Here is an 18,532-nt window from a genome sequence, read left to right as displayed (position 1 = left end):
CATTCATTGCAACATACACATACACATCCCCTTAATATCAGATACTCAGATCTGTCATATTTTGCCCGTGTCATATTTTGTCTGTACGGGTAGCTTGTTTGGTTCATGGGTGACAAATTCATATGTTATTGTCCATAATTTACAACTAGTAACCAACTGAGTTACCTATACGGGCTAAATTAGATGTTAAGGTGGCAATCAACTAGTCTATCTTAATTGTTAATGAATAACTCAATACATCGTAAGTGAATTGATTATGCAATTATACGATTAGAGGTCCGATCAAACATTATGGGGGTGATTTGTGCGTAATTTAATTTTTGTTTTTAGTACTATTAACTCTATTACAAGGTAGTATATGTTATATAATTTCTCTATTCTGTGACCTTCTCTCAAGGAGAACCACAGAGATACCAATTGAGCACAAAGTGATGGTGACTTGGGCTAAATTCATATTAATTTAACAATATTAGATAGCGTGTGCCAAAAAAAAACATCTAACTGCTATACAAAAATGTGCTTTATATTTTAATTAAAAAAATACATTTATAACTATATAAATTAACTACTTCAACTTTAAAATGTATCAAATGCTCTAACACACTAAACCATAAAATTTAATACAAAACAAATGTAAAGACATTTTGAATATTTTAAATTAAAAAGTTAGATAATACTCCATACAAATTTAATGAGATTAATAATTAAGTAGTAGCCAAAGACCTTGTGGTCTAGTGGCACCCATGTCCCGGTATACACTTCCACATGGATGATGAGAGTGGGTTTGAGCCTGAGCTAGTACTCAAAAAAAAAAAAAAATTGTGAAAAAATTATAATTTATAAATGAAAAATAAAAAAAGTGAAATTACTTGGAGTGGAACCAATAGGAGTTTGTAACATAATACAATACGGAGTAATATAATACTGACGAAATGGCTGAAGCTCTAAAAGATAATTTGACCATAAAATGTCCGGAATCGATCGGTCCCAAATTTGTCACATCCGTGCACCATGCTGCCTTTCAATACGCCTTTTTTTTTTTTTTTTGCCTTTACTAGATAGACGAATAAGCGAAACATGATTTTCGTATCAAAATATTACGAACTCAAATTTTGTCAATATCATTTCAATCGAGTCTATTGTACAAAATTTCTCTAATACAATTTATCTTTTTTATAATTTGTAAATTATTATACAATAGTATAATTTACCTTAAGTATACTTTCGATTAATGGTTGCAGATTTCTTAATCATCCAAAAAAACAAAAGAAATAATTCCTCTTTTTGGTATAATTCCCACTCTCGATGGTAATGTTAATCTTTACATCAACATTTATAGTTTATACTAGTTTTTCTTATGCGCGATGCGCAAAAAATAGGTGCCAAATATTAGTATTTTGTATTAAAATTTTAAATTTATTTAAATTTTAATATACTAAATAATAATAATAATAATAATGTAAAATATTTTTATAAATTGGATATTTATATTTTAAAAAATAACTAACATATAACTCTAATATTTAATGTGTATATATTATTATTATTATTGAAGAAGATAAGAAAATATATGGTGGATGCATGTGCTTAGTAATAATAGTGAAAAAGATAATGAAAGTTATAACGGTAGGGGTATACTTGTCCAAAATATTATGTAGTACAACTTTTATAGCATAATGTACAAAAAAACTTAACGGAAAAAACGGACATAAATGAGGGGTATAACCTTCATTCACATTTATTATGTTTTTAGAATCTTAATTTCATTCGATTAAACCATAATAAAAATAAGTTAACAAAAATTAAAAATGATATATTTTTGTTTAAAAATATCACATATTTAAAATATGTTTCATACAAGTTTTATGAATAGTTTATTCTCTTAAAAAAAGCATTAGATAGGCTTTGAAATTACATAAACTCTAAAAAAATTTACCCCGACTATGTCCTCTTAAAGGATATGCCTGATTTCACCATAAGGATCTAAAAGTATTGGAAATTTGGAATCCCGAATGCTAAATTTATGTCAAAACGTCATCCAACCTCATGAATATGCATCAAAGAGCCGACCCAACTTTGATTCATAAGTCTTCGACAAGATGTATATCTGGAGGTAGAACAAGCCAACTATTGCTTCTAGCATTGCATGCAGTACTAATTAAGTACGGATTGGAGTATTGTTTTTGTTGTTGTTGACTAACCTTCTCTTACCGTCATTGTACAAAAGAACTAAACGAAAGATTTTGTGTTACAGATTCGACTGAGATGATATTAGCGAGAATATAACGATTGACATTACTTTTGGTAGCCTGATATTAATGCATGGGATGGAACAATATTTAGAGTAAGAGGCCAAGATTTGAAACGCCGGACAACAACAATGTAAAGATTATGTCAAGAGTTGACAGATTTTTGTGTGCACCAATATTTGATCCTGTCTATTTAGTCACTAATTATCATGATTTATATTCTACTAAATGCTCTATCAAGGGGACATGAATAGTTCTTAGAATTGGAGAATAATCCATCTTTTGGGACAAGATTAGTGTGCTTTAAAACTGTATATAGTATTAAATAGCGTATGGTTTGAGGTAGGTGATTTGTGTCACCAAACATAACCCCACTCATTATATACATAGTAATTCTGAAAGTTGACACTGTCAACCAATAGTACTTACCCGTCATTTTTAGGATCAACAATCGCATCAATTCACAAGCATAATTCCTAATCATTATTAACTTCAACAATTATCCGGACACTTGTCGAATGGACGAAACATGATTCTCATGTGAAAGTCTTGTCGCTTCACTTTCGATTAAGTCTGTCATACAATATTTTCTTAATACAAATGAAAATTATTTAATTCATACTTTTAAGTAATGACTACAAATTTTCATCATCATATCACTCATCAATAATAATAAAAATAATAATAATAATAATAACATTTCATCTTTTTCAAAACCCTAGATCCCATACTATGTAGACACTAGACAGCCAGTACGATGATCATGATATTATTGGATACTGCTTACAATGAGGAAACAGTTTTGATGGAGTGGGTAAAGAAGAAAGGGGTAACAACTAACAGGAAACTAAATAATTAAAATATATTATTTTCTCTCAATAATTTTTCCTGTAAATGTTAAACTTTGTGTATGAATTTGATTCACAAAGTAACGTTGCAAGTGGTAAAGTGTGAACAACTTATAAATTATATATCAAATTTGAAAAGAATAATACGTAGTACGGAGTACTATTTTCCCCTCCTATTCTCCTAAGTTCATGTTCTAATATGGTAATATTTTTTCTTTAATTTTCATTAAGTATTTAATTATTTATGAATTAGCTTACCAACCACGAGGTGAATATTAGAAGTATGTGATATTACTCATATTCAAATGTTACCGTAGTCAATGGTTAAATCAACAATTAACTTATAAATTAAAGAGTCAATGTATGTTTTTTGAGGGTTGTGTGTGTGTTGGAAGATGGATGAATTAATATCGTAGACGAGAGAGAAGTTAAGTTGTAAAAAAAAATTAAAGTGGCAATTGTGTGCACACTTGTTGCTTAACGGGTGCGACATGTCTACTGGACGATTAGAACCACCCAAATTTATATATTATTATTTTTTATTTCCATTTTATTTACATTTTACATACACCATGAACCAAAAAGAAAAGAAAGAAAGAAAGAAAAAAAACTTGTTCCAAAACTCAACCAGCTCTAAACAATATTGTATGCATAACATTTTTTTTAATACAATATTAACAAGAACTTGCATGTACCTTTATTTGACTAACTTGCTATAGCAATGGTCAACTCACTCAATAAATATGAAAACTATGAAACTAATTATAAGTCAAGCAACCAAAAGGTCCAGTGGCATCAAACCCTTCCATTTATACCGGAGGTGGTGGGTTTGAGCCTAATACTGACTCTTGTGCTTCAATAGGTTGAGAAAGTAATAGAGATACTAGTATTCAAAAAAAAATTATAAGTCAAGCAAGTTAAGTGATACAAAATTTTTAAAAAACAACATTTCGCATTTTTTTTTATAAATATTATTTAATTTTAGTGTCAACTCAATTCATTAATTACAGACAAATAAAAATGAAAAATGTTGTAATATTAAATTAAATACCTTTATGAGTCAATCAAATTACATATATCAAAACGATAAAATTTGGCCTAACATGATCATACATTTGCATTCAATGTTTGGCTGTTTCCTCATCCTATCTAAAGATATTCCAACATGCCATTATCCATATTGTCAAAGGGAGATAGGAGAATTAGGTGTATGAGAATCTAGCACTAATTCATGATTACCCAAATTCGTTACCAGTACAGTAAAGTCAACAAAGAAGAGGATCATGAAAATGGAATTACATAGCAAAAAAAAACTGTAATTAATAAAAAAGTTTTTTAATTCATTTATGGATAAAAAAGCATATAATTTGGAACCCAATGTCTACACTATGGTGGTTTATGCAAGCGACATCTGTATGCTGTATCTCTATACTCTCTCTCCTCCTCTCTCTCTCTAGTCGTCTACTTCTCCTAAAGAAACAAGAAAGCTCTGTCCCTTTCTCTTTCATATTCTTCTCTATGCTGGGCTCTGGAAATCTGTTGACGGATTGAATTGATCGTACGGCTTGATTATCATCGGCCATCGTCGCAGGCGGCGTCGAGCTTCAGACTTTGGTCGGGGGACGTCAGCTTCTGAGGTGAGGCCTTGAAAGACCCTGCAATCAATCGTTTGTGCAGTAAAGTTTGCTGCTTTGATTACCCTTTGATCTTGTATCTCATGTTCTGTTCTTTGGCTCTGTTTTTTGCTCTTAAATGTTCTTGCTTTTGGCTCTGCGTGTCAAGTCTTGGGGTTTTTGCTTGCGGTGTTTATTTCAGTGGTGACTAGTATGATAAAAGGATACATGTTGGTGCCTTATGAAAGTTGGTTTGTTTTGAATTTCGCTAAGTTCTGGGCTGGGGAGAAATGAAATCCCTTTGATTTTTTTGGTGTTTTTCATGGGGTGTAAGGTTTATCTTCTGGGAAGCTTAAGGATTCTGTTCTTTCTGGGAATGGTTTGTTTTTTTGACTTTTTTGTTGTTGTATTATACTTATGAATTTGGAAAAGTGTGGGTAGCGGCACATATGGTGTGTTGTTGGGATTGTTTTGGTGTTATTTACTGCGTAATAAAGAAGCTCTAAATTTAGTATTTATGTTGTGTAACTTAGGATGTTGGACAAAAGAATGGTGGGTTTTCCTGCTTTGGATTTTTGTAAATGGGAATTTGCTGAGTAGCAATTAATAATCTGTGTCTGACAGCCGAAGGCCCCAAGTTATCACATGTTTCTGTATTTGCAGGTTGTTACTTTTATATTTTTAAGGGAAGTGTTAATCAACTCGGTTATTCTTCTTTGCAGACTCACTGGCGACCTGATGTTGATGAAGGGCCTTGGCTAGAAATTTGATATTGCTGAAGGGAAGTTTTGTATTCGCTGAGCAGCATGGCAACTGAAAACCCCATGAGAATAGTGGAGAGTAGGAGACCCGAGCAGTGGGGTTCTTCTAAGGATGATGTGCCATATGCACAGCCTATGAATGAAATGGCTGTAGATGAGTTGGGGTTGCTCCTAAAAGGGCATAAAGTTCAGGGTGATAACAGAAACAAGGTTCCTAATCGTAGTGGCAGTGCGCCTCCTAGTATGGAAGGTTCATTTGCAGCATTCGGGAACCTGATATATCAGCAAACAGGAGGTTGGGATTTAGGTTCAACGAATTTAGACAGTGCTCTACTGAGCTGTCAGTCTGAGGAACAAATACGGTCCGATCCATCATATTTCGCGTACTATTCTTCAAATGTCAACTTGAACCCTAGGCTTCCTCCACCTATAATCTCAAGGGAGAATAGGCATCTTGCACACCATGTAGGGGCTACGAAAGATAGCTACAAATTCACATCTTCTGGTGACAGTGGCGATAGGTTGGTGCACTTTCCTAGAGGCTCTCTTTCAACTCATATCGAAGAGCCTGAGGATGAAAATTCAACACCGAATGCTTTAGATAACTTGTCAGAGAGTAGAACTGCAGATTTGACTGGACAGAACATAGGTACTTTGATTGGTCGGCGTAAAAGTTTGGTTGATTTAATTCAGGTATTGAACTTAGTAATGCTTCTCCACTATTATTAACTTCTCGTTTTTATCTTCCTGTTGGCATCCCATGTTCATTTGCCCTATTGCACTTTATCTTCTCAAAACTTTAACTGGCAATGGTTTGATGTAACCCTTACATCAGACAAGGCTTAATGAAATTATTAATGTTTGATACTTTCCATGGAATACAGATTTTTTTTTTTTTTTTTTTTTTTTGGATATTTAAGCCTGGGAAGTAGTCATATATAATTAGTTTAATTTTTTCTGCATTTCTTCTCCCGGATAGATTTTCTTACTTCCTCAGTTCCTTGTCTCTTTGAAATATAAGCTTTTTGTATCAATGGGAAAGTTTCTGGTCTTTTTTTTTTCCTTGTTTCTTTTTACCTATTGGGGTGGGCTAGTGGGGATATGAACCATGAACGTGCTATTAGTAGCTTTGGATTTGATAGTGTTCCCATGATTTTCATTTTGTTTGCAACTTAGTCTATAGAACCATGAGAGTTAAGATATTTGCATTATTGTGTTTACTACTCAGTCTAAAGTGCCTTGTGAATTGAGATTTCTCCATAATTCCTGATGTTTTTAGTTTTTTCTAAATTTATTCATAGGATGATTTCGCACGCACTCCACCACTTTATAGTCAGTCTCGTTTATCGGGCCACGTTGCTGTGGAGGAACCAACGAAATGTGATATTCAAGCACTTGGCCTGGAAAATCTTTCTCTTGATATTCCGAAGTTGCCTGACACGGGTTCAGATTCTTGTAACGAAGCTTTAACTGGGCATAGTGCAGCTGCAGCTAACAATTCTTCAATTCTCTCTTTTGGAGAGACATCATATCTTGAAACGTTAGGAAAACCATGTTCTAGAGAAAACAATAAAGAAACAGGTGGTGATCGACGCTTGAGAAGTGGTGGCACAGTGTCGGGTGTTTCCAAGAAACCTGCAATGGCGGAGAGTAAGGAAGATGGAAGTTCCAGTAACCAAAATGAACCAGTGCCACAACATCCTCACTCTCAGCGAAACACGGGTTACCAAGTTAGTGGCCTACAAGTTCAAATACCTGTCCATGGAGTGAATGAAATGCGCAATAGTTTGGAAAAGGGCCAAAGTCACCCTCGTTTCTCCTCAGTTGAGGTGCAAACAGTTCCACAAGCTTCTGGACTGGCACCTCCATTATACGCAGCTGCTACTGCCTATATGTCTCCGGGAAGCCCATATTATGCTAACTTGAATTCATCTGGCTTATACAGTCCTCAATATAGCATGGGGGGTTATGCGGTGGGTTCCACATTTCTTCCTCCCTACATGCCTGGATATCCGTCTCATAATAGTATTCCTATGCAGTTCGATGTCAATCCAGGACAAAGCATTAGTGGTCAAACGGGTGGACTTTCAACTAGGGACGTTCAACAGTTGGGTGATTTTCAGCATGTAAACAAATTTTATGGACAGCATGGATTAATGATGCATCCTTCCCTCCCCGATCATTTCCAGATGCAGTACTTTCAGCATCCTGTTGACGATGCGTTCAATGCTCCGGGACAATTTGTTCGTTTTCCTTCAAGTTTGGTTGGAGGCCCCGCTGATCCATATGCTGCACAAAAAGACCCAACTGTTGCTTCTTACTTTGGTGATCAGAAATTTCAGCCTCATCATAACGGAAGTCTGAGCACACCAAGTCCAAGGAAAATGGGAGTATCTAATAACAGTTACTACGGAAGCCCTACCGCCCTGGGGTTCATGCCACAGTTTCCAGCATCTCCTCTTGGTAGTCCTGTACTGCCGGGATCCCCGATAGGAGGAGCATTTCCTTTTGGAAGGAGAAGTGAAGGAAGATATTCGCAAGGATCTAGCAGAAACGCTGGAGTTTATTCTGGTTGGCAAGGGCAAAGAGGATCTGACAACTTCAATGAACCTAAAAAGCATTCATTTCTTGATGAACTAAAAGCAAATAATGCTCGGAAAATTGACCTCTCTGATATTGCTGGCCGAATTGTTGAATTCAGGTAGTTAATCTGTTCCAAACTTCTTTGCCACAGATCTCAAAGATAACTGATATTCGTTTCTAAGCCGTCTGCAATACCTTTAATACTTATTTATCCTCAGTGTTGATCAACATGGGAGTCGATTCATACAGCAGAAGTTAGAGAGCTGTAGTGCTGAAGAGAAGGCTTCCGTTTTCACAGAAGTTCTTCCACATGCTTCAAAGCTAATGACCGACGTCTTTGGGAACTATGTTATTCAGAAGGTTGGCATTTAGGTTCTGAATTTTTTCGAGTTTGATATCTCCTTTCACAATACATATAGTCTATAACTGTTTGATATGTGCATAATGGTTCAGTTCTTTGAGCACGGGAGTCACGAGCAAAGAAAGGAGCTGGCTTGCCAGTTAACAGGGAAGATGCTACCTTTAAGTTTGCAAATGTATGGCTGCCGTGTTATTCAGAAGGTATTACTTTACATTTTTGGATTTTCCCCAATTGCTCCTTGGGTTCCCGCAAATAGATACCCGCCATCCTCTTCTGATCAAAATACCTGCCCCGTCTTTCTTCGATCTTATTAATTAGTTTATATTGAATATTGCACTCCACTTATGGTGCTCTTGATTGGTTGGTTCTTCGTCATAGGCCCTTGAAGTAATTGATATTGACCAGAAGACCGAATTAGTTCATGAACTTGATGGGCATGTGATGACATGTGTACGAGATCAAAACGGAAATCATGTCATACAGAAATGCATTGAATGTGTTCCAACAGAAAGTATCGAATTTATTATATCTGCTTTCCAAGACCAAGTTGCTACACTGTCTACCCATCCCTATGGCTGCCGAGTTATCCAGGTGCTTTTATTTACTCTATTTTTTAAAAAATGAAAACGTTTTTTTATCTTATTGTGCATGCTATTTAACTCCTCTTATCTGCATTGATTTCTAAAGAGAGTGTTGGAGCACTGTTCAGATGACTCACAAAGTCAATGTATAGTGGACGAAATCTTGGAATCCGCATATGTTCTCGCCCAGGATCAATATGGCAATTATGTCACTCAGGTGTGTGTTTGTTTTGAATTTAAATGGCATCAAACTATAAGCTTCTTGGCTTTCAACAATGTATCCAACAATCACGGGAGATAATGTCAAAGGACGATACGAAAAGCAATAACGAAAAAACAAAACAAAAATTGCTAGAAGTCTGAGAGATACGAAAATTAGCAAATAAGTAGAGACATATTCTCAAAAATCGTAGAGTATCTTCAAATAGGATTTGGAGTGAGGACAACATTAAGGTATGAGTTTACCTCAAAGTCGGTTAAGCAAGCTAAAATTGAAGGTGATTTCGGGGTTTGTTGCTGATATGAAGTATTTTTGAACTGACTGTATTCTGCAGCATGTTTTGGAGAGGGGGAAACCACACGAAAGAAAGCAGATTATTGGCAAGTTGAGCGGGAAAGTTGTGCAGTTGAGTCAACATAAATACGCATCAAATGTTATTGAAAAGTGCTTGGAGCACGGTGATGCTGCCGAACGGGAGCTCTTGATTGATGAGATTCTTGCCCAGTCTGACGGAAATGACAGTTTGCTAGTAAGAGACTTGTAGCCCTTCATCTTTTTCTTCTCTTCTCCTCGAGTGTGTTTTTTTTTTTTTTCATGCAATTTGTGGTTTCATCTCGGCCTCATTGTTCAACTTGCCCACTGTAGGCTATGATGAAGGATCAGTTTGCAAATTATGTGGTTCAGAAGATTATCGATATTAGCAATGATAAGCAGTGCGAAGTTTTACTGAGCCGAATCAAAGTTCATCTTCCCGCTTTGAGGAAATACACCTATGGGAAACACATAGTCGCTAGATTTGAACAGCTTTCCGGTGAAGGTAAGGCATATCTCGAACTATTTCCATTCTCTCTACGCAAACAACTGAAAAAGAAAAGAACAAAAACCGAATCTTCCATTGCAACCACATTCTCTTCAAACTACCCACGCCATATAGTGCAATATATGAAAACATTTTGATTGAAGCTCTTACATTACACCGAACACCTTTTGATTGTTCTGCATAGAAGCTGATTGCCAAGTTTTTGTATGCCATGCAGAAGAATGATCACCTGAACCCTAGACTGCCGGGATAGGGAACTCTTGAAGCATCACCGGGCTCGGTGCTTGGATTCTTTAAGCTGGGCTATTTCCTTCAAATTGAACGACACGAGCCACGATGTGACGGAAAACCTTACTTTCTTGTACTAGACAGTCTGGTTGTCAGCTAGGTTGTTCTCTGTTGTGGTTAACATTGAAAAGCTGTATCTGTAGGAGTGCATAGAATAATCAGTGAGTGTTGTAGAGAAAATGTTGATGGCTTTCTAAATTAGTTACAAATAATGGTGTTTGCATATATGATTTGTGGCTTTCTTATGGAAGATAATGTTTGGTATAAATTGCAATGTGTGAGAATAGACCTTCGAGGAATGAAAAAGAAATTGACATTCTCTAAACTCTAATCATGGTTCATTTGATTTAGGATAATATCTGGTCCTTCCTTTTAAGGAATTTCTATTTCATTGATTTGAAATGTTGTAAGGAAATATGACATGTTTCCTTAATTGTGTGTGTGAAAGATTAGGTTTTTTTAATGAAACATATTTACTAAAACATTATGGTTTATGTTTCTTTTTTTTTTCTTTTTTTTTAATGTAAAAAGGTTTCCAAGGAAGCATTAAATTGAACTTTTGAATCTAATAAATAGTGTACATTTTGTACTAGCTAACAGAAAATAATAATAATAATAATAAAAATCCTCTCATGTCTTGTAAGATAATTGAATTTTTTTTTTCTTGTAATGTGGGCCAAACCAAAAAAATTAAAAATAAAAAAGTTTTAAAAATTTTTTTTTAAAAAAAAAAAAAAAAACATAGTCACGTTGAGAGTGGTCACCAACTCTCATTTATTGTTTTTTTTTTCTTATTTTTTTCATCATCTTTCTTTCTTATTTGGCTCCTAAAAACTTGTGGAAAAAACTATACTAATTAACTTCCTCAAATGTGTAAAAAAAAATGAAATTATAGAATAATCATGATTAGTAACCATAATTTACTATTTCGGATATAGTGTAAAAGTTTTTTTCTCCAATTTAAAATCTAATTAGATAGTTAAAAACTATAACAATCTCCCAAACAGTGCCATGGTTGTAGAAAAACAAAAACAAAAGAAAATCGTAATGGTGCTTGTCAAAATGGCACCAACATCAGAAGTTCAAAGTGAACTAATTAAGGGGATAAAGAAGGACCACATCCCCCTGCTTCTACCCTCGCTTGCACTGCTCCAGCAAACGACTGGTTTTGGTGTTCAAAAACACTCTTAAGTTATATCGACAGATTGTTCAGATGTCTCATCTTACAAATCAGATTTGAAAGGTGAGTTAAGAGAATCATATCACAGGTAATGTTGTTTCCCTCCAAGCAATATTTCTTTCCACGCCTCGTAGAACATCCAGGTGATGCCTGAAGCCGGCATGACTTTCAATGAGCTCGCCCCCCAGCCTCGGTAAAGGCCCGACACTCCTTCCACCCTCATGATTTCTGATAGCGCAGCCACCATGTTTGGCGGGCATTTGCCTTGCAAAGCCCCGACCATCAGACGCTTCCTTGCTACCTCTAGAGGATAGCTAATCGTGCTCGCAGTTAAGCCTGTTGGAGGGCATAAACATAAACATAAAACATAAAACATACATTTAAAAGGATTTTGAAGTGACTGCATGCATGATTACTAGCAGGGATTGAGTTTCAAGATTCATACCAGAGAGAGCTCCGAATAGAAGCATCTCTGCACGGTTCAAAGATTCCTTGTTTTTTGCCTGGCAATATGATTTCTTGATTGTCTCGTACATGAAATAGTAGCATGTGCTATACGGGAGCATGCCAATCAATGTTGGTGCAATACCAGAATATAGTGCGCCAATCCCTCCATCCTTGTAGATCTTGCGCGCAGCAATGCTTAGACTCGGGTATATTTCAGGACTTACAGTCAAGCGATCCTGTGAGATGCAATGATTAGAAAGATTGGATATCTAATACACAAATAGCAGGGATCTGTTTCCCAAAACAAACATAGCAAGTAGGCTTGTAAGTAAAATTTTGTAAACCACATAGAAGAAATGGTTAATTGAAAACTTAACAACACACTCTTTCATGGATGTACGGAATCCAGGATACACAAATTCCTGGGGAAAAAATATACCTTTAACACTTCAAGTGGATGGCATACAAGTGTACTCACGATTCCAGCAGCTGCACCGCCCACAGCAACTGGAGAGAGCCATGAGAAAGGAAAGTTCAACGAAATATGACCGATTTGTAGCTTTGGACCACCAGAGTGAGTCCATCTCTCTTTAGTTGAAGTCATTGCTCGTTTGACACACTCGAATGTCGCAAGCTCAATTGCCTGTGTAGGAATTATGCGCACCATGTTAATTGTGTTTCCAGCCCATAGTCCTTGCCAACCGTGCTGCTCAATTACTTGGATAAAGCTGCCAGAAATGTTTTTGGACCCAACACCAACTACCATCCTTGTCCTGCATGTTTTAACTTAAAAAGTGAGGACGATATTTCAATTTAAGGGTCATATTAGACTCTTAATATACAATCATAGCTTCAAAACAGCACTGTCTACTCATAGATAAGGGTAACTCTCAAGTGCCTACATTCCTAGCTCTGCAGATGGTCAAGATTGCATGTCTAGCTAAACAGCTAGAGGAAAATTCAGAAAGTGCAATGTCATGTTGAGACAAATTTCCAGGAAAAAAAAAAAAAAGAAAAGAAGAGACATCAACACTGTGAACAGAATTAGACAAAAAGGAAGGAAGCTAAATCAATGTTTCAGTCCAATTCTCTATTTAGTTATCCAAAACACGATTAAACTTTAGAAAATATAACAACCAAAGACGTTGTAGGGAGCTGAGGAAGCTAGTAAAGATGGTGAAAGCTGCAGGAAAGATTCAAGGATTTCATAAAGCAAGAAGAGAAGAAGAAAAGCAGAGCAGGCCTGATGGTTTCAAGAGGAGCAAGAACAGCTTTAGTCATAGCCCCAGCCATAGCACCACTAAAAAACTCAGCAACCTCTCTGGTCCTCATAAAATCCTGAAGCAAATGAAATCATTCTGTAAATGCTACTCATATTTCACCAAAGATAACAACTTGTCTGGGTTTATCATGGACTCATGGGGGTGAATTGTGATAACTCAGTGTGCTCAAATAATTAAGAATGGAAAGAAGTTAGCTTAAATTTCCAAATATTTTTTTGCCAAATAATGATTATGAAGAAAGAAAGTGGAAATAAATAAATAAATAAATCTTTAAACAGACAACTTTATCCACTTCAGATTTGACCAATTATTGAGCATCTAGTACTAAACAAAAGAGAAACAGTATAAAGTCTAAAAATGAATCCAGTATACAACTGTTTTTAACTGCAAACACTAATGTTGATCAAGAGAATCAATGCGAAAAGTTCAAATCCTGCTTCCAAAGATTTCCAAACAAATACAGTAAATGAATTGCTGCCTCAGTAAAGATCGCTTGAAAAACAGAGAAAAACAGAACAAGATGTTGGTTATTAATGGAAGCCATACTTGAAAGGCTCGACCGACATCAGGAAGTCTGAAACTGAGAAGATGGTCTCTGTAGTCCGGCTCCTTGTGGAACTCCAGCTCCGCCAAGCATCCCACCAGAGGGTAAAAGCTGAGACCTTTCTTCTGCGATTCCATCCCCACTCTCAACTCCAACATCTTTTGAATTCAGTTCCAACGCACATTAACACACAACATAAGAGAATGAAATATATATTTACACAGACGCGGTTCAACTGGAAGGAGACGATTCAAGCCATTTTCAGGCATGTGTTTATTGCTTGCTTAACTTCATCATCCAATAAAAAAGGAACAACTGAGTAGACCGGGGGTAGAAAGAAGACGAAAGAAATACATGCCTGGTCGGAGTGAGGGTGGGACGGAGATTTTTGGATCATTCGGACCGGGTTTTTTTGAACGTGGATTTTTGCAGCCGATCCGAAAGCGAAAGATACAAACTGCGCAGATATTTTTCTTCCTCCGAGCGAGCTTATCCTTTTCTCTTCCTATTTACTGAATTACTGTATTTGTTAGATTCTTTCAAAGCGTTTACTTTCTATCCCATGATGATATACAGTGAAATATCTGCCTATCTATCTACCCCCATGGAATTAGGGTTACGTTAGAAGTGTGATGACGAATCATGGATTGATGGGGTCAGCCGTATATGACTTTCAGCGCTCTTTTTGAGTTCTCATCCCGCCGGTCTCACTCTGTCCGTCTGTCGTGTCGTACTCCTTGTTTTACGCGAATTATATCTAGACTTCAACGTTGAATTTCTTTTACTGTTTTTTACGGTGTACATTTTACAATTTTACCTATCATATACCATATACTTCTTTTTTTTTTTTTCTAAATACAATTAACTATATTATATTGTACTGTTCATCTATACTTTCTAAACCTGTTTTAAGGTCCTGTTTGGTAAATAATCAGTCTATCAGTCAATTTTGTCTTATTTGATCACTATTTTTTTTTCTTTGAGAATCAAAACACGATAATATATTAAACAAGATCAAAATTCAGTACATGCGAGATAAAAGGAAAAGGAAACGAAAAACAATCCATACAATCTGACTTAGAAAGGGTAGCCCTAGCAAGCTCATGGGCTACACCATTCGCAGATCGTTTAACAAACCAGAAGCATAGGTCAGAAAAACCTTTAGCTAACTCCTTAATATCATTAACCAGTAGATCAAAGGAAGAGATGAGGGAACAATCTTCAACAGCTTTGATCACCTGAGCACAGTCTGACTCAACTTGAATCCTATCCAGATTAAGATTATTGGTCCATTTGAGAGCTTCACGGACACTAAGAGCTTCTGCCTCTCCAGGCTCAAATAGACTCGTCCATGGCACAAGCTTGGCAGCAATGAACACTCCATCGGAATCTCTAATCACGAAACCAAGGTCCATCCTTCGATTACTTCCTAATGTGGCATCAAGAAAGGATCCCATCGAGTAATAACGAGCCTTAAAGACCTTAGCAACAAGGGAGTTAGGATATTGAATAAACCTCCATGCTTATTTTGCTAACATGGAGATATTGAAATCCCTGATCTTCCTAAACCCCATGCCACCCCATTTCTTAGGAACACAAAGAGACTCCCAACATTTCCATCTAATGCCTCTACTCCTCTCACCCTCACATCCCCACCAATAGGCATTCATAGCTCTCTCAATTTCCTTACTAGCTTCAAGAGGTAGGAGAAAAACACTCATGGCATAGGTAGGGATGGCTTGGATTACGTTCTTAAGTAGTTTGATCACTATTAGTTGTTTGATTAATAAGCTTTTCGTAACTTCAAAATGCTAAAATTCAAAAGGCTACTCAAAGCAGCCTTTTCAATTAGTTTTTTGATAAAAGAAATTATACCAAACAGCTATCAGCTAACAACTAATATATCAAACAACTTTCTACAATCAGCTAATGTTATCAACAAATCATACTTTCTAACCCAAACAGCCAACACAATCAGCTAACAGTCATTTACCAAACAAGGCGTAAGTCAAAGACTTAATACCTTTTTCACTGAAACTCAATCTCATAACTTCCCATACGAAACTGAACACAAGGCGTTTGACACATAACCACGTACAATTTACTCTAAGATTAATACCCCCACCATAGTATTTTGTCTGATCCCTTATTAAAATTATTTTAATTTGTATTTTTATAATATTAAATAAATTTAGTATTAATGTATTGAAATTTATATATTTAAAAATTATATTAAAAGTATTATTAAAAAAATAATTAAACTTATTAATATCATGCAATAATTTATATATTGTACTTCACTTATTTTACACTTACAAACGTTTTTTTCAATGTGTGTATGTATTGATTATTTATATTGTATTTAACTTTAATGTAACTTGACTATGTATGCATAGTTTTTAACGTTTTTTTCAATGTGTGTATGTATACATTATTTATATTGTATTTTACTTTAATGTAACTTGACTATGTCTACATTTTTTTTTCTTAAATTAAATGGAGTAGCAAACCACAAGTTATAATATTACTAGTATTTCATAAAGCTACTACCATTATCCCTGCAAATCTTTCACGGTCAAATATTGCTTCTTACTTCCACATCACCCCATGTGCAAATCATTTACTATTCATACTATATCCTACAAATCTAATCAACTTCAAAAGTGGGCTTCAATATATTTTTTTGGTAAATTGACAGCTTCCGTCCGTTTAACGGTCCGGGGTCCACCCACGTTCGCTCCGAGAGGCACAGGAGCTGGCCCAAGAGGAGAGCTCACTTGCCACTTGAGCTACCCCGTTGGGTTGGGCTTTAATATATTTAAATAACATTATTAATTTATATTAATTACATTTAAATACTAAAAAGTTTTTTTAAAGCTCCATTAAAGCCTCCTAAACAGGTAAAAATGTTCAATTGAGTCATAATAACTTGTTTAGCACGTTACTACTTATTGAGTTGAAATTAAGTACAAAATTTTATAATTTATATCATATTTGGTCTTGTTGTGAAATTAATTTGTATTTTAAAAATAATTTTAATAATTTTTAAATAAAATAAATAAATAAATAAACAAAAACAAAAACAAAAGCCGGCCGTCCCCAGCTGTGACTGCCGGCTTTTGTTTTTGTTTGTTTTCTAAATTGTTTTAAATAATTATTTGTATATTATTGAAATAATTTTGTAAAATTGTTTTAGTCAACTTCTTGCACCCCACCAGCAAACGATGACCTCAACCTTTATGAATGTCGGAGCAAAGAATTCACCATGAAGCTTCTCCGGTATGTACACACCGACGTGATGGGAGAGGCGGCACTACCGCACTGGAGTTTCGAACGAAGACTAAAACGACTGTGAGTGAACAGTAAGAAGACTAATCGTATAAGGAACTTAAGGTGTGTTTGGTAAACCGGAAAATGACTTATGAAAATTGTTTTATGAGTTTTCGGTGTTTGGCAACAGCCGAAAAATGCGGTCAACAAAAAGTGTTTTCCGTTGACAATGAAAAATCAAGCCAAAATTTTGAAAAACAACTTATATAATTTGTTTTCGTAAGTCATTTTTCTGATTAGTCAAAATGGCCGTTTCGCATGTTCTCGGCCAAAATGACCATCTCACCCATTCTCGCGGATTGGTTTCTGCCAAAAACTAGCCCGTCGGAAACTGCTATGGTCTCCGGCCGAATCAGAGCTGGTATAATAAATATTATTATTTTATATATTTCTATATTATTTTATATTTTAAATAAAATAATAAAATATATAATTATATACTTCTACTCATTTTTCATAAAATAAACCAAATACACCAAGACAGTTTCCCATAATGCAACCAAACACGGAAAAGGAAATTGATTTTCCATAAAATATTTTCTGAAAGCCATTTTCCTGCTTTCCAAACGGACCTTTACTGACAATATCATGGTTTCCAAAAATGGTAATAAATGAAATAATGAACAAAATTACTACAAAGTTCCTACATTAATCATCTTGAGCGTAAAATAACTATAAAACACACATCAAATCTGAATCACTAAATAACAAAAATGGATGACCAAGATCGAATATCACGATCTCATATAATTAAGGTGATCTCAGTGAATCCTTATCTCTCTCTCACATATATATATATATATATATATATATATATATATATATATATAATTTTATGGTTTTGATAACAAAAATTGTCCAAAAACAAGAATGCAACAATGCATTATCTTTTGGTTGTGTTATGTTTCCCCCCTAACTATACCGAGAGAAAAAAAAAAGGATGCCGAATGAGCATAACATAATTATTGTACATATAATTATAGATTTAATTATTGTAAATTTGTTCTTCTTTGAGTCCACTAAACATAATTTGTCTAATGTTGAAATAGCAACCAGAGAAATCGACAGTTATTATTCGAGAGTGTGCATTGAGTAAGTTCTGCAGTATGACATTAATCGGCGAAAAATCACACTAAGTAAACCAGTACAAATTATCCACAACTGACCGATTCAAATTAAGGATGTCAATAATTGCTATAGTTAAAATCAAACTTATAACATTGTGATTATTAAGTCAATAATCTGACCAATGTAGTTGGAGTTATTTTTTTACGAGAGTTATGCGTTACATAAACTTCAACTTATGATCTTAACGGGTAAAACATCATGAGATAAATTATTTGTGTGTGAGATTTACGGTTTCCTAGTCACCATATTAAAAAAGGGGAAAGAAAACTATATTAGGCGCGCGTTTTGGGTTAGTG

At 35.1% G+C, this 18,532-nt stretch overlaps 2 protein-coding genes across 3 annotated transcripts; one reads left to right on the top strand and one right to left on the bottom strand.

Moving 5' to 3' along the window:
* Nucleotides 1-4,496: 4,496 nt before the first annotated feature.
* On the top strand, nt 4,497-10,649 carry LOC116006496 (pumilio homolog 5). Of its 2 annotated transcripts, XM_031246901.1 has the most exons (10): nt 4,498-4,734; nt 5,433-6,164; nt 6,773-8,172; nt 8,273-8,414; nt 8,508-8,615; nt 8,794-9,006; nt 9,103-9,213; nt 9,551-9,745; nt 9,862-10,033; nt 10,254-10,649. In XM_031246901.1, the coding sequence occupies exons 2-10, from the start codon at nt 5,517-5,519 to the stop codon at nt 10,259-10,261; spliced, it is 2,997 nt and encodes a 998-aa protein (XP_031102761.1). In that variant the 5' UTR covers nt 4,498-4,734; nt 5,433-5,516; the 3' UTR covers nt 10,262-10,649. The 2 variants fall into 2 exon arrangements, with proteins under 2 accessions (XP_031102769.1, XP_031102761.1); XM_031246909.1 differs by lacking the exon at nt 8,508-8,615 and having other exon boundaries at nt 4,497-4,734.
* Nucleotides 10,650-11,259: 610 nt separating this feature from the next.
* LOC116011417 (probable mitochondrial adenine nucleotide transporter BTL1) lies at nt 11,260-14,432 on the bottom strand. Its single transcript, XM_031250978.1, has 6 exons — nt 14,137-14,432; nt 13,781-13,936; nt 13,195-13,289; nt 12,391-12,724; nt 11,950-12,187; nt 11,260-11,840 (listed from the first exon to the last, which is right to left on the bottom strand). Exons 1-6 carry the CDS (start codon nt 14,173-14,175, stop codon nt 11,587-11,589), a joined length of 1,116 nt encoding a protein of 371 aa, XP_031106838.1. The 5' UTR covers nt 14,176-14,432; the 3' UTR covers nt 11,260-11,586.
* Nucleotides 14,433-18,532: the final 4,100 nt, after the last annotated feature.

This window comes from Ipomoea triloba, chromosome 2 (genome assembly GCF_003576645.1).
Source record: "Ipomoea triloba cultivar NCNSP0323 chromosome 2, ASM357664v1".
NCBI classification, from domain to species: Eukaryota; Viridiplantae; Streptophyta; class Magnoliopsida; order Solanales; family Convolvulaceae; genus Ipomoea; species Ipomoea triloba.
Note: the sequence above shows the minus strand (reverse complement) of the source record. Positions and strands in the feature narration are given on the sequence as shown.